The sequence below is a fragment of the Schistocerca americana genome, chromosome 4, assembly GCF_021461395.2.
Source record: "Schistocerca americana isolate TAMUIC-IGC-003095 chromosome 4, iqSchAmer2.1, whole genome shotgun sequence".
Lineage (NCBI taxonomy): Eukaryota > Metazoa > Arthropoda > Insecta > Orthoptera > Acrididae > Schistocerca > Schistocerca americana.
Window position 1 is genome coordinate 499,312,771 of NC_060122.1, and position 17,521 is coordinate 499,330,291.

At 40.8% G+C, this 17,521-nt stretch overlaps 1 protein-coding gene across 1 annotated transcript in view; it reads left to right on the plus strand.

Annotated features, from left to right (window-relative positions):
• Positions 1-16,773, plus strand: part of LOC124613926 (facilitated trehalose transporter Tret1-like) — a 127,409-nt gene extending 110,636 nt beyond the window's left edge. The window contains exon 5 of the mRNA XM_047142679.1: positions 15,875-16,773. Coding sequence (XP_046998635.1) covers positions 15,875-16,198 — 324 coding nt within the window. The 3' untranslated portion in view covers positions 16,199-16,773. The remainder of the gene's footprint in view (positions 1-15,874) is intronic.
• Positions 16,774-17,521: the final 748 nt, after the last annotated feature.

The following is a 17,521-nucleotide window of genomic DNA, read 5'->3' on the forward strand; positions in this document are numbered from 1 at the left end:
ATTCAGAAGTTTTAAACTCGATTTTTTTGAAAAGGGTTTTTTACTGCCTTAATGGTCGTATGGGCATATACAAGGAAATATGTATCTCTTTCTTTGCTCTGCACTACAACATATTCCAAGCCTATCAGGAGCGAAATGAAGTCTATCATTTGGTTAGGCTTACTTGTTAATATATTCCGGCTTCTCCTTATTCTAGGTGGTTCACCTGCAACTATGCAAATCACACAGCCACACCATCTAAGCGTACTGTTTTGCACCACTTCATCAACACCATGCGGACTCAGTTTCCAATACAACTTCCTATTATTGGTTCCGTCGATTATCACTTTTATGCTTAACACTTTGGCAGATAATTTACATTTACTGATAATCACTCTTTTCTATCGAAAATACATATGAGACAACATTTTTTACTGTTAGTCTACAAGAATTCGCGCAGTGACGACAAACTGCGTGAATTTTAGTTCAGCTTCAACACGTACGTTAATGTATTTGATGTCGCTTTAGGCAATATTAGCACTACGTCTTTTTTCAGTTCACAGTTATCCTTTTTCGTTAAGCTACATCAGCAGAATCAATCGAGAAATTCCACGAACGACACACTGATAGAGAGCTTATGTCACTTGTTCATGGTATTGTTTCTAATATGGTGTTAATTGTAGAATTAGGCTTAAATGTACGTTTCAGGGAACTAATATAATCGTATCTAGGAGATTGTGTATGCGAATAGAGACAGAGGGAGGGGAAGAGAGAAAGAGTGAGACAGAGAGGGAGAAAAAGTGAACGAGAGAGAGAGAGAGAGTGAGAGCGGGTGGGTAGAGGACTACGCATCGTAGAGGTAAACCGATAATTCTGTACCGAACATCGTGCTTGGATATTAGGTTTTAGTCGTGGAAGCGTCTCTATATACTCCCTATATTTGTGTGAAGGTTGGCTTGAGTCACAAATCTTTCTTTACTGCGAATACGTCGGAAAAACCTGTCTGACGTGGATGCACGGATTAAACACTCTACCCGTAATTAATGCGTAGCTCTAATTCGTAACTATTTTCCTAACGCTCTTTGTGAGTGTGGAATAACTTGTCAGAGCCATGAAAGAAGTATAAATTTTGAAGCTCTATGTATATTTTTAAATTATACTAATATTGTGAAGCACGAGGTTATAAATGGATGAATGTGTTATTAATATTTTATTTATGATTAGTCAATTATCCTTTATTCGTCTAGTATAACTCCTTTTTGTCTATGTAATTAATAGAATATTTAGGAAGAAAATATATCACCTATTGAATCATCCAAGATTCCGCGGGAACTCTACGATAGGTAAAATAAATACGCTGCTATCACACATAATTTCATCCATTGATCGATGTATTTGTTCGAAAAATATGTTAGTTTCTAAGACCATATTCATTTGGCTACATGCGTGTCTTATACAACTTTTCATCTTTCATTAAGTGATGGTGATCTTATTCTGACAAAAAAGTCATTCGAAATTTCTTTCCTTGTACCTCACTGACTCCATTGATAGACCTGAACTATTTTACAATGCCGCAGCTTTCTTTGCACGAGAAACTGTGTATAATCTATACAATACATGTGTAGTGTCGTCTGAAGTTGTATTTCGGTCAAAAAATTTTTACGATTAAGTAATCGTTCGTTCGACATACTGAATATGATTACATATCTTCATTATTCCACGCAAATCGTCATATCTATGTTAAATATTTATTTGTCTTAATGAAAGGTTTGAAAACGTCGTGGCAAATAAAATACAGTACATTTATCTCAACGGGGACAAACTGTCCTACGTCGAAGTAGGTGTGAGTGTACCACAAGGGTATAAATTTCCAATTTTTGATGATCTATGTAACAGACAGGGTGAATAACATCGGAAGCCAGTACGATGTGGCCTCATATCGAAACACGATTACCCATGTATTACGTACAACCCTGTGCAAATACTTAATTGAATGTGAGCTCCACAGCACAATAGAAGTAATATACATATAAGTACTGTTAAAGTTAACGTACCTGGCTCTCTTGTTATCAAAAAAGATTATAACTGACTCAACAAAATACCTTCAACAGGTCACAGGCGATCCCAGGTGGGTGATATCTTATTATTTAAAGATTTTAATACGCATCCAGTAAGTTTATAAATAGCTGATTCAGTATAAAGGCGCTTTTAAAATCCATTACTACACAGGCGCTTGAAAACTCTGAAATTCATTACATGCTTAAAAATTTTATGAAATGAAGCAAGAAGTGGCACTGAGTGGTAGTTACTGACATCTGTGCAGTCATCCATTTTGCAAAGAGCCCTAACACTGGTATACTTCAATCTTTCTGAAAAAAAAAACCTGAGTTAATGATGCACCACGTATGTGTCTATCAACACTACATGTTGTAAGGCTACGAATGTATAGTGTCTTGTTGAATAAATTTCCACCTGAAATTAATATTCACGTTTTAAAATCATAATGATCTTTATTTAAGATGAAGATGTGAGATTAGTTTTCAATTCACTAAATTTCCTCTGTGTTGCTTCTTCAGCATATTATTTTGCTTTCTTTCCAGAACTGTTTGCACCAATTTTCTCACCTATTCTTAAAAAGTAATTATTAAAAGTATTTGCTACACATGGACGAACATTCTTTTAGATTGGTCTCTTTTTCTTTAACAGAAATAACGCTATCTCGAAAAGCTTATTTTCCTGCCTCTCGTTTAAGAATATTCCGTATTGATTTTATTTTGTTTTCTCATCTGTCCATCCTAGAGAATCCGTTTATATACCTTGCGTCGTTTATTATTTTTTTGCTGCGATCATAAAGTACAACTTTTTCCGTTTTTATGTAACTTTAAGGACACTATTTATAACATATGAATGATTCGAACAGAATATCTGAAACTACATTTCCTAATTAGCTTCTTTGAGCAATAGCAGACTGCCGTAACTTCATTAAATTCCTTATGACGACTTCAGAGCAATTAGGACTGTCTAGCAAAAATTGATTGTCTTTGTCTTATTTCATAGGGCTTTTTCCAAATAATATATTTTTGAGACCTTTCCTCTTTGGTTCATATATGTATAGCGGAAGGGTGTATTCAGAATTATAAGTCGGTAAGTAATCTTTTCTTAATTTTTTAATTATTTTTATTTATTTACTTGTTTTTGTAGTGCAATTTAATTTTCCTTTCTATTCCAATACACTACAGCAATGGTAGGACAGATGTTAACTAAAGCACAGGCAAATTAACACCGTATCAACAGCCCAAACTCCTATGTACGCACACCAGGTCATGTCACAACAAAATAACGCTCTAGAATTACTACTCTCAAGGTTCAAAACATCAATTCAGATCAACAAAGCAACCAAAACTATTACCTCAGAGTGTGCCACACTACGAGCTATGCACAACTCTACTGAGTATGGTTACCGAACCCCGAGATTTATTGTACGGAAGCATACGGATATCAGTCGCCTATCCTCAAACCAAAACCCACATCTTCAATTTCCTTACATCTCATAAAATACTTCCCTACTAATAAATAATTGCAAATAATTGCAAGCCCGGGAAATTACAAACCATATTCACATATCTCTCAGCATAACAATGCCTGTTGAACAAAACCTAACTCTTCATCCACGAAAACAGCATTTTGAATTCGTACCAAAATTTATCGTCCCAGGAAACTTGAAAACACACACACAGATATATATGGCCTCTTAATGTACCCTTCTTGACACGTCCTTACTTCTGGTACAAATGGTACTGCGTCTCTGTTGCATGTAAAAGGTTGGGAACCATTAAATTTTGAACAAACATACGGTGCCCGGTGCCACTATCCTTTTACCAATTTCAATATTTTTGGTGAAGGTTGTCGGCTGTACTCTCAGCGCCAGCTTCGACAATGGGCTGTAACCTCTCTGGACTGCGGAGGTGATAGGTTTTCGCACATTGTAGAGGGTCACGGACAAAAACGTACTGATTTCTGACGCTATGACACAAAAAACAAAAGTACGAAACGAACATTAAACATTTTTACAGATATTCAAATGAACATTTGCTGGGTTTTAACTCGTATCCAGATGTCAGTTTCAAAAAGGAAAACCGATAAAAGTTATGTGTGTCACACACCACAAGTCTAGCTGTTGAATACAGGAAATGACAATGTCAGAGAACTGAAGTAAAATCAAACCTTAGTAAACTTTTTCGAAAACTGACAACTGATACTGAAACAAACAGAATATAGTCTGCATAATATTATATATTGACGATGTAATGGCGTGTACGATGCTACGTTTAAGGCGGTTGGGAGCAGTCAAGGGTGCTCCATGATAGGAAATCAGAGACTCAATGCAGACAGCAGGCAAAACTGGCAGCGCTTAGGTTACCAGAGCTAAATAATAACACCAGAGTACCTTATATTGCAGACGCTCTAGGCAGTAATGTACGTATGGGAGAAATTTCATGTCAGAAAATTAACTGGTAATCCCGACCACCCCCTAGACGTAGTTATAAGGCGCCGGAGTAGATGACGGCCACGAAAATTCATGTCTTAGCAGAGGCAGCAAGCTTGATTATTGTTCCTGAGAACTACAACGTCAGTGAGTTTCCACAGTTTAGAGTGCTACTACAGCAAAACCCCTCACAAAAGGACAGAATGGCGAAGAGGAAAGGCATTGTTGATTCTGGAATCCGAGCCGCCAATGTGTCAGCTACTGTGAAAGTCAGCACAGACACAAAGAAGGATGGAGAGAAGCTGCGACAGAGGACGCTGAACTCTGTCTTCTTGGATTGTGGCGCTGCCCGATGTTTTCGTTGGCGAGCGGGTCATCGCGTTCTTGACGCTGTGGCACCACGCTGGTCGGTGTGTAGTCGATGCTTTAGGGCTGCACAAGAGTGCTACTACGGCAGCCCACACTCGCAAAAGTGCTGAGGTCGGGGCCAAGCGCCATAAGAACTGTTTCTAAATGTACTTGGCCAGAGGCGCACTGGAGGTGCAGTGCACCGCGCCAGATTGGCCGAAGCTTGTTAAGTGTTGGTGCATTTGTGGATCGACTACAGGAAGGAAGACATTATGCACCGCCACTATTCGTTAAAAACCCTTGTTTCTGTATTCACAGAGAGTTCTCAGTCAGATCGTTGGGACATCGACTCCGTGTTGCTCGCGGTCAGCCTTGGTAAGCTCCGACATGTCTATTTTCTAAATTGGAGTGATGCTCACGTGTTTGTACTTAACATGCTGCTAGTGTTCACTACTTCTGTTAGTGGCCACTCCTGTGAATTTAGACACTGACTTCTGTTCACCTACAATCTGCCTCCCTTGTTTTTTCTAATGTTTAGAATTACCCTTCAGTATAATAGTTAATCTGAGCGCCAATAAATGGTGTTAATCAGACCCCTGGATTTCACGAGTCTCCAGCTGAAATCATCCTGTTGACTGGCAGAATCCGCACCTCTCGTAGGTGCCCTGTGACACTTTGAATTTGTCTTTCTGCATTTGCTCCTAAACGCTTGGAAATTGCAGACTGTCTTCCCCCGTCTTGTGTTAGGACACGACATAGGTAAACATTTTCTCGTGTCAGTTGTGGAGGATTTCCGTAACGATTTTTGTGATGCATAAGGACTTCGCACGTACTCAATCCAGCGTCATGACTGAACTGATGGCTTTGAGGCTCATGTGAAAAGCAGGAGTTGCACTCTAGTGAGAACAGATGGAGCATGAAGAGCTGAAGAATGATGCTGAGGTCTGGAGATTGATGCCTGAAGAGGGGACGCGGCTAGGGCAGCCCTGTCTGACTTCATGACAACGCAGGGGTCACAGGAACAGCCGAGCGATAATGAGACGTAGCTGCCGCCGCCATCCTGGGAGGACCTCCAGGGCAATGACAATGGGCGACAGCGTGACCTAGCAGCAGACAATACATGGTTCTTTCGGGAGTTTCGTCGTCAGCAGTGGCCATGGGCAGACGACAGGCAGCGGTATGCAATGGCCTGGTACAGCGTAGCTGCTGCTTGGCTCAATTCAACTCATCTCTTCTCAGCAGAGCACTTTGCTTTCAGCAGTGACGCTGTCTCATCTTGCTTCTGCACAACATGCCAGCACACAAAAGTAAGTTATGGACTTGTATAGTTACCAATGCCGGAGCCGTAGTGTGTAGAATTAGTATCAGTGGTACCCTTAAACGTATTCCCCAGGCTTTAGATGGTACTAAATCTGTATTAAATGGAATTCCTAATGATGTGGACATAGCTTTTGAATTAGTACTTGCAGCTGATCGCCCAACATTCCTAAAAGTCGAGAAACCTGTTTTCAGGGTCCTGCATGAAGTAAAGTGCCCATGTGTGAAGTATCTTCCATCTCAGAAGCAGTAAGAAATATTTTGTTGCAAAATTACACTTGATGAAAGAGTCAGCTGTTATGTCCACCAAGGAGGTGATAGAATTCATCAGGGCAAGTCAGGGCATATCACCCTTAAATGTTTCTCATGTGGACAAGTACGGTACACATCTAAGGATTGCAAAAGTAATGTTAAATGTAAAACCTGTGGTAAATCAGGACACTAATGCGAAACTGCCGACTTGAGAAAATAATTCTCAAAGTAGAGCTGGATCAAGCGTGTCGAGATTCAAAGTCTCCAGAGTCAGTCAGGTGTGAAAGTTGCAGTGTATTAGGATACAGAAGTCCTTATTAGAGAGCGAAGTCAGTTGTGTGTTTCGCACATCACAGGCCAGGGCACAAGGCTAGAGAGTATACTAAGGCTGCAGGAAATTCTGTGAGAAATAAAAACGGGAAACGAAAGGAAAGCATCACATTGCAGTCGCCTGTTGCTGAACTGTTAAAGGTATTCAAAGTCAACTATAAAAGTAAAAGTGCGTTTGTAGAATTGAACTGCCCATGGAGTACAGAAAATGCATTAAAATTGCTTCTAGATAATGGAATAAAAATTAGCTTGTTCAGTACGAAGTATCTGCGAAGTCACGTCGGGTACAGTGTTCAATAAAGTATAAAGATTAAAGGTATCACAAGTCCGGTCATACATACATATGTATCTTGGAACAGATCGGGAATTAAAGGTTAAACATATGTTTCACGCAGTAAGAGGGGAACTGGATATTCCCTACGCCAGTTTAATTAACACAGCCTTCTTTAAAAGCCCGGTGTAGCAACTGATTAGGCAAAGGAGGCCCTGTGGAGCGGGGACAGACCTGTTAAATTGTGAGCAGAGATAGAAGTGCAGTGCGCAAGTATTTAGGGACAGGGGCTTAGAAAGCCACTAACAGATTTTCAAACGCCCTGGTGTGAAAGCATGGAATGGAGTTCGAGGTTTACTGAGCTTTTAAGAGGGGCCAGTAAACAACAGTACGCCACAGAAATGAATAGGCAAACAAGCTACCGGTTGACAGGTGACAGGTGGTCCACATGAGTTCCAAAAGAAATCCGTTGGAATTCGATTACTCGATAAATAGTACAATTCTCAAGGCTGTCAATTCAACTAAGTACCCGGGTGCAAAAATTACGAGCAACTTCAGTTGGAAAGGCCACATAGATAATATTGTGGGGAAGGCGAGCCAAAGGTTGCGTTTCATTGGCAGGACACTTAGAAGATGCAACAAGTCCACTAAAGAGACAGCTTACACTACACTCGTTTGTCCTCTGTTAGAATATTGTTGCGCGGTGTGGGATCCTTACCAGGTGGGATTGACGGAGGACATCAAATGGGTGCAAAAAAGGGCAGCTCGTTTTGTTTTATCACGTAATAGGGGAGAGAGCGTGGCAGATATGATACGCGAATTGGGATGGAAGTCATTAAAGGAAAGACGTTTTTCGTCGCGGCGAGATCTGTTTACGAAATTTCAGTCACCAACTTTCTCTTCCGAGTGCGAAAATATTTTGTTGAGCCCAACCTACATAGGTAGGAATGATCATCAAAATAAAATAAGAGAAATCAGAGCTCGAACAGAAAGGTTTAGTTGTTCGTTTTTCCCGCGCGCTGTTCAGGAGTGGAATGGTAGGGAGAGAGTATGATTGTGGTTCGATGAACCCTCTGCCAAGCACTTAAATGTGAATTGCAGAGTAATCATGTAGATGTAGATGTAGACTGTTATCGATGAGAAACGGACGCTACAGAGCCTAAGACAGGCCAGGTGGCTAAAACACAGTTGGGTCCTCGAGAGCAGAGAATTTTGAGAATAAAGTTGCAGATACTAGCCTAAGAGAAGACATTGTCAAGAAACAAGAGTTGCAGGAAGGTGTGTATCTACCAGAGGTGCTTGTGAGCTTACAAAGAGGCTCTTGTTTTATTTGCGTGTTAAATACATGCGCCCGTTTCTATGGAGATACCCCGCATTGAGACGGAAGGAATTCCGACATTTAGCCCAAGTCAGAAGTAGACTGTGCGCATGGTAGACAAGGTCTCGAGTGAGAAAAAATAGAGGATCACTTCATTAAGGAAAACTTGTATCACTTAAATGCAGTAGAAAAACAGTACATAATACGAGGGCTATCCACAAAGTACATTACGTTTTCGTTTGTGTCCGTTAGGGGCGGGGCTAGCGCGGCCATCTTGGTGTCATGGCATTCCGCCGCTCAGTTGGCATCCTGCCGTGCTAGTGAGAGGTTCGTGCTGTACTCCGTTGAGTTACCGTGACAGTTTGAAATGTAAGCGTTAATTGAAAATGCCGCGAAGTGTGAAGTGCGTGCTGTAATAAGGTTTCTGACTGCAAAAAACTGTACACCGATAGAAATCTATCGGCAGCTTTGTGAAGTGTATGGGGACAACATAATCACTGAAGGTGGAGTGCGTCAATGGGTCATAAAATTTAAAAATGGCCGAACTAAGGTTCACGACGAAGAGCGAAGTGGAGGACCCAGCATAGTCACTGCCGATCTTGTCGAAAAAGTCGATGCCGCGGTCCGTGAAAACAGTAATTTCACAATAACGGAACTCTCTATGAGTTTTCCACAAATTTCACGAAGTTTGTTGCACGAAATCATTTCCGAAAAGCTTGGTTACCACAAGTTTTGTACAACATGGATACCAAAAATCTTGACAGAGATTCACAAAAATTAGCGAATGGCTGCAGCATTAACGTTTTTGGACGCTTACGAGAAAGATGGTGACTCATTACTCGATCGCATCGTTACTGGTGACGAAACATGGTTTAAGCATGTGAACTGCGAAACAAAATTGCAGTCGATGCAGTGAGGGCACACAAATTCCCCCCAAAAACCCAAGAAATGTATGCAGACAATGTCGGCAAGGAAGGTGATGGCGACTGTCATTTGGGACAGAAAAGGTGTGATTTTTGTGGATTTCCTGGAAAGAGGCACTACAATAAACTCTCAAAGGTATTGTCAAACTCTGCACAACCTCAGAAGAGCAATACAAAACAAGCGCAGGGGAAAGTTGGGCTCAAAGATCTTGCTGATTCACGACAACGCCCAGGCCCACACGGCAAATGCCACTCGTGAAGTTCTCGAATCTTTTAAGTGGGAGTTGTTTCCTCATCCGCCGTACAGTCCCGACCTGGCACCGAGCGACTTCCACTTATTCCCAGCAATGAAGAAGTGGTTGGCTGTGCAGCGTTTTGATGACGACGCACAGCTTCAAGAAGAGGTAACCACGTGGTTGAAGGGGCAGGCGGCCGAATTTTACGACGAAGGAATTTCCAAGTTCGTCCATCGCTACGATAAGTGCCTTAATTTAAATGGCAACTATGTAGAAAAGTAGTATTTAAGTGTGGCTTTCATCTGTATATAATAAAAAAAATTCCAATACTTAATTTATTTTTAATTCCAAAACGTAATGTACTTTGTGGATAGCCCTCGTAATAATAATAATAATAATAATAATGTCGTGTGACTAGGGCCTCCCATCGGGTAGACCGTTCGCCTGGTGCAAGTCTTTCGATTTGACGCCACTGCGGCGACTCGCGCGTCGATCGGGATGAAATGATGATGATGAGGACAACACAACACCCAATCCCTGAGCGGAGAAAATCTTCGACTCAGCCAGGAATCGAACCCGGGCCCTTAAGATTGACATTCTGTCGCGCTGACCACGCAGCTACCGGGGCGGACAGTACATAATATTGGTGTGTTGTGTGTACAATGATATCTTCCATTTCCCAGGGGATAAGTTGACATATATAGGTACAATCTGGCATTAAATGAAACTGATTCCCGAAGGGACAGTCGAGTAATTTGCTCTCGTCCTTACAGAATACCAGAAGGGCACAAAAAGCGTTACAACAGGAGATAAATCAGATGCTGGAGGACGATATAATAGTACCTTCAACAAGCGTCTATAAATCCCTGTTATTCATGATTCTCAGATACATGGGTGCATCTGGTAAAAGGAAATGGAGGGCTGTAACTGACTGCAGAAGACTAAATGACATTACTGCCAACACAGTCTTACGACTTCTACGTACAGATGAAATTTTAGACACAATTTCAATAAGAGAAACTATTGGCTCAGTTCATAGCCAAGCGCGAGTAGGTGAAGACCTCCTAGTTGCATATGCGTACTAAACTTTGAACAATGCAAAGCGAAGTCATAGCATTAGTTTGGGCCGTCAAACATTTCAGACCATATGTTTTTGGTTCTAAGTTTACCATTTGTCCAGATCATAAATCATGGCAGTGGGTCGGAAGTATTAGCGATCCGTCCTCAAGCTTAGTGAAATTCAGATTGAAATTGGCGAGTATGATTATGAAATTGTATTTAAAAAAGGCAAGAACAACTGTGTGGCGGATGCAATGTCAAGGATTTGGGAAGTACAGACAGCTGATACCGAAATAGAGGCAAATGAAAACGAGGAAATGACGGTAGTCGAGAAAGACGAACAGCAGAAGATATCTACAAAAAAATTTGCGGGCTTTCTATTACACACCCACAACTGGTCACCAAGTGATCGTAAGAACTTAAGATCGAATTAGCAAATACCCAGCTTGGTCTGGGATGAAGGACATTGAGGACTACATAGAAAATGCAGTGGATGTCAAAAAAATACGCAAAATAAGAAAAAATGACGTTGGTTATAACACCAACACAAGAAAGAGTGTTTGATAGGTGTGATATTGATATCGTCGATACACTGACTGCAACAGTCACAAATAATAGATATTTACTAAATTTCCAAGATGCTCTAACAAAGTTCATTGTAGTAAAATCGATAGAAAAGCGGAGCGCAAATATAATAGCTTCTGTCCTGGTGGAAAGAATAATTGTGAGATTTGGGACACCCTCATTAATGCTCAGTGACATCCATCGAGATAAAATGTTTGTCGTTGTGAAGCGATCGACTGAGTATCAGTGGCAGCAGTTTTCAGAGTGACACGCTAAAGAGAGTGTGCAGATTGTTAAGGATTAGTAGGTTACAGTCCTGTTACCCCAATTGCACGGACCATTGGAAAGATCACACCAAACTACAACGAAACTCTTGAGACACTACATCAATAGGGCTCAATCAAATTGAGACGAATGGCTTCCATTCGCAGTATTCATGTACAGCACCACGCTCAATAGAGGAATGAATTAAACCCTACATGAGATACCATTCGATAGAGCATGTACGTAACACACCGGAATATTGCAGAGAGATCCAGCGGTTGTTACTTATAATTACGATGATTATATACTGGAATTAAAAGAGAAAATGAGACAGATACGCCAATGTATCAGTTATTATAGCAAACAATTTAAGGAGAAGAGCTAAGGTAACTATTTTAGAAACCAGAATTCGAAAGATTTTAAAACAGATGATCAAGTCTTTTTGTACGTTAGAAGGGGCAGAAGCATTAAGCTCGACATATAGTAGCGTGGCCCATACACTGTAGTAAGGACAAAGGGCCTAAATGTGGTCATTCGTTTAAAGAGAAACAAATTTTTAGTAGTACATGCAAAAAGGTTAAAGAAGTTCTATTGAAAGAGAATTATTTTCTTGACTTAAGGATGAGGAAACTGACAGGAATGTTGCACGTGGTTAACTGTATTGCCGTAGTGAACTCACTTGGACAGTTTCAAGATTGCTGTCATAGAACGGAGCGGATACCTCTTATTATGTATAACTGATGTTGAAGCGTTTGTGTCCGGCCATACCCATAGTTATGTACCGAATGTGCCATTAGTAGAGAACGAACTATTTAATCCGTACAAAGTATTACCTCTGCCTTATGAAGTTGATGGGCGTCAAAGTTTATCTATCTACATACAGTCAGAAAAAGATTATTTGTTATTTGATGAAAGAGGTATTATGCAAAACTGAGTAACGCAGAACTATTGTGTAAAGAGACAGATCGCGTTCTCAAAATTTGTTAACTTCTGCTTTAATGCCCACAAATTATCACGATACACGTGAAGAAAGGACGTTCCAACCTCTCAAAGATTGTATCAAAGAATTTGCGAAACTAAATGAGGGTATTTGGGTTCCACTGAGACAGGACCAGTGCTTATTCATTGGTCAAAAACACGAAGGCTTGACAATTTTGCGTAATGACAACAAGCCAATAGATGTACTGATCAAAGGTACAGGGAAACTAATATTTTATGGAAATTGTAAAGGGCATGGAACCCAGATGTTCATACAGTCCGAACAAATAATACGAATTAATGTGACCAGTGAAGAAATAGTGCCAGATTTAAATATGGAGATTGATTGCTCAATTATAAATAAAGAAAAGAGGAACTTTTCCGAATTACAAGTAATCAAGCCGTTGGAACCTGTAATACAACATTGAGACAACCTTAAAATAGCAGGTCATAAAATAACAGAAATAGAAGAGGAAACAGATTTCCAAGAGCAGCAGTGTTTACCACTGTGATTATACGTTGTTTGTGAAGATATTGCAGATTTTTTAGAGATTGCTTTAAGTACATGTACAAGGCATGAGCGAAGATTGTTGTGGCAGAGTGTGTGTGAGGACGACCTTAGTACACACATGTGAGAGATAGGAAGTGACACGCATTAGTAGTGGACGGCCTCTTCTGTCAAGCAGAGGAAATAGTGAACAACGTGAAGAAAACTCCATTACTTTAGAATGCGATGAGGAAATAAACGCGTTAACTATCACATCACTATCCAGAAATCCGAGATCATGCAAATCAGTGCAAAACACCTTAGTACGTAAGAAAGTACTGTTGTGCGTCACATAATAAAATGTAAACAAAAATTTTGTAGGATTGTGTGTTCTCTTTCAGATTTATTGTTGTAATAATGACATGAAATGTGCAGTATTGACATATTTATAGGTAAGTGAAGTGAAGAACAATAAATAAATAAACATGGCCGTATATATGTAACATAAAAGAGAGAGAAATATTTTTTGTTGTGTATTTGCATGTGTAATGTAAAAAGGAGAAAATTTAGTCATCCAATGATTTAAATTCATGTTCTATGTATTGTACGTATTCATTAAAAATGAAACAATGTTTTACGACGATGCTTCTATGCGTATATATCTATGTATATATAAATGCAGTATAAAATGAAACAGTGTTTTATGTTGATTCTTACATGTGTGCAAAAGTGAAGTGAAATACGAACTGTACAAAAGGCAAAATTTAAAGAGAACTGAAGTCGTTAACCAAGAATGTCTATAATGTAGTTTTTAGAGCTAAGATGTTTTCACTAAAACAGATACAATATTATGAATTTGTCGGCAAATAATTGTCAACAAATTTTTCCAATGGGGGAAATTTCATATATTGAAAACTTAATGACTTGTACGATGCCGTGCTTAACGCGACTGGAAGCCATCAAGTGCACTCCAGGGTAGGAAACTAGAGACTAGATGTAGAGAGCAGGCAAAAGTGGTAACGTTTAGACTACCAGACGTAAATTTTAACACTAGAACCCTGCAAATTTCAGATGCTCCAGGCAGCTACCCCCAGGTACCGCCTGGACGCTGTTTTAAGGCGTCACAAAAAGGCACATCTTAGCAGAGGCAGCAAGCTTGTTGTTTGTTCCTGAGAACTAGACTGTCAATGGGTTGACGTAAGCTATAGTTGTTCTGTCAGATATAGTGGAAAACAGCGCCGACACCAACGGGGAAGGAGAGAAGTTGCGATAGCCGGTGGTAGGAATCCAAAATGTTCTGTACATTAAACTTTCATTAATAGTAAACTTTATTCAATTAGGGATAGAAACATAACCTAACTTCACGTTGTGAAATTTCTTCCTATGTTTCCTGAGTCTCCTATACGGAGTTACTTATACTCTTTATCTTTCGCAGTTCACTGTCGGGAGTCCGTGGACATTCTGCAAGGCCTTTGATTATCTGCGATGCTGTGGTTTTCCACCAAAAGAAACTCTGTGACAGCTCTTTGCCTGAATCGTGCAGGGCTGTCCATAAATCCGTAAGGCATCATATATATGTTCAATAATGTTCGTGTCTGGGGAGTTTTGAGGCCAGCGAAAGTGTCCAAAAACAGAAGAGTGTTCCTGGAGCCACTCTGTAGCAATTCTGGACATTTGGGGTATCTCACTGTCCTACTGAAAATGCTCATGTCCGTCGGATTGCACAATGGACATGGATGGATGCAGGTGATCAGACAGGATGATTCCGTCCGTGTCACCTGCCTAGGAGTATCAGGGGTCCCACATCACTCCAACTGCTCACGCCCCACACCATTACAGAGCCTCCATCAATATAACAGTCCCCTGCTGACATGCAGGGTCCATGGATTCATTGGGTGGTCTCCATATCCGTAAACGTGCATACGCGCGATACAATTTTAAACGAGACTCGTCTAACCAGGCAACATGTTTCCAGTCATCGGTAGTCCAATGGGGTGTTGACGGGCCCAGGGGAAGCATAAAGCTCTGTGCAGTCATCAAGTGTACACGAGTCGGTCTTCGGTTCCGAAAGACCATATCGATGATGAAACTTCCTGGCAGAGATTAAAACTGTGTCGGACCGGGACTAGAACTCGGGACCTTTGCCTTTCACGGATAAATGCTCTACCAAATGAGAAACCCAAGCACGACTCACACCCCGTCCTCACAGCTTTAATTCCGCCAGTACCTCTCATGCCGATGATGTTTCATTCAATGGTTCGCACGCTGACACTTGTTGATGACTCAGCATTGAAATCCGCAGCAATTTCCGGAAGGTTTTCACTTCTGTCAAGTTGAACGATTCTCTTCAGTCGACATCGATCCCTTTCTTGCACGATCTTTTTCCGCTCGCAGCAATGTCGGAGATTTGTTGTTTTACCAGATTCCTGATATTCACTGTACACTCATGAAATGGTCGTACAGGAAAATTCCCACTTCATCGCTACCTCGTAGATGCTGTGCCCCCTTACTCATGCACCGACTATAACATCACGCCCAGACTCACTTAAAACTTGATAACCTGAGATTGTAGCAGCAGTAACCGATCTGACAACTGCGGCAGACACTTATTGTCTTGTATAGATGTTGCCGACCTCAGCGCCGTATTCTGACTGTTTACATACATCTGTATTTGAATATGGTTGCATACACCAGTTTGTTTGACGCTTCAGTGTACAAAAAGGCTTTTCTGGAGATGAAACGTTGTCGAAAGTTAACCTAGGCTATTTGCATAATTGACGATGAATTCACCTTTTTCCAAATAGCGTGAAGAGGCTACTCAGCCAGGATGTATGAGCTCGTATACTTTTTAAAAAATGACGCTAACAAATTTTAAAACGGTAGTAACGTCACCATTTAACGGCATTTATTCAGGAAACTATACTCAAGAAATTTTGTGTGTTCCAGACCTCAAATCAACAGCACCGCGTGCTTTGTGAGTACAGAATGGTATACCCGGCTAGTTCTGTATGGGAAAATCAGATCACTAGCCCTAAGATGACGAAAGATGATCCCTGTTTCAGGTGTCCTTCGGCATGGGCCCGAGCTCTCTGCTGTGGGTGATGCCCAACGAGCTGGTGCCGCCCTCGCTTCGAGTGCTGACCACCACCTCCGTCTACGTCTTGGCGTCGTTGTTGGGCTTCAGCGACACCAAGCTGTTCCAGGTGGTCGCAGACACCTACGGCGCTTTTATACCTTTCTGGTTTTTCACGATGGTTTCTTTCCTAGGGTTTTTCTTCGTGTGGTTTTTCATTCCTGAAACCCGAGGTCGCTCGTTGGCCGATATCTCATCAGAGATGAGCGTTGGACCCTCTCCACACCGTCACAAGTCCAGCCAACCAATTTGATCACTCAGGCAGATATAGACGATATTTCAGCATCCTGAAAGATACAGCAAGCTGTATAATGCCGACAGGGGCGATACCATTTAATCTACGTTGTTAAATGGGGACTTGCGTCTCTGAATCGTTAATGTTGGACTAATGATGTATACTTCCTGTGGAGGAATCGGTGGAAGGAAGACAGACATTCCATGAAATGGAGAACCTCTGTGCTTGTAACCTCAGGAATGTGGTAAGAACCTACGACACAACAGCTCTAAAAGGTGGTTCCTCCGACAACAGCAACAGCAGAATCCAGAATCCTGTGTTCAGTATCCCCAGTGTAATGAAATCAGACTCTTTACGAAGGAACAACCTACTTGTATTTTTTACATCCTCGTAAAATAAATGTTTATATTTGTTTACTGGTACTTATAGTCAGTTTCCTTGTGTACGTTAGTGGCCTTCTCTGGTATTTTTAATGCCCTAATTGACCTTCACCGATTCTCTTTCTTTTTTACTCTGTAAGGACTAAATTATTAATGCGTGTAAAATTTGACGTATCTAAACGGAACTGACCATTAAAAAGACAGTATTTTTCTATTACTGTGACGACATAGTTATGATCTTTATCATTCATTTAAACTTACCTCTATACTCAGAAAGCCATTGAAATGGGGCTAGTTTCCAGTATTATAAAACGTTGCAGTTGCTTCACATAAAAACTGTGTGCTTTCCTCGCTCTCCTTACTGCTGATACAGTACATATAGATCGAACGGGAAGTATGCACATTCAGTAATAAAATTTGATGTTATGTTCATATGAATTTATTCAAACCAGTTGACAAACCCAGCATTGCCTGGGTATTCATTTTGCCAATTTTCGATCATGAAGGAATGTTTGTAGCGAAATATCGACAACATTTCGTATCCATGTATTCCACACACCATCTTTGAAATTATGAAGCCGTCGTACGAAGAAACATGCGTAATGTGCAAATGTGGATGTACAATATCTAAATTAAAAACACATGGCCCTGGCAATTTTTGTATCTTGCGCGTACCAGCTTCGCGTGTCTACAATCTGATGTTGTATACGTTTAGGGCTTGGCAAACGATACTCACGTTCTAACGGGTGCGAGATTTCCCGATACGCTGCTGCGTTCGATATAGAACCGAGTTTGTTCGAACAGTCAAGTGATATTTGACTCATCTCTTTCTTAATGACGTCATATGTCCTGAACTCTGATAGATAGATGGTACCCATATAGCTATTGTTTGCTGACAGTAACGTATGTGTGTACCAAGTGTGGCCGAAATTTATTCCGTGGTTGAGGAGGAGATGCACAA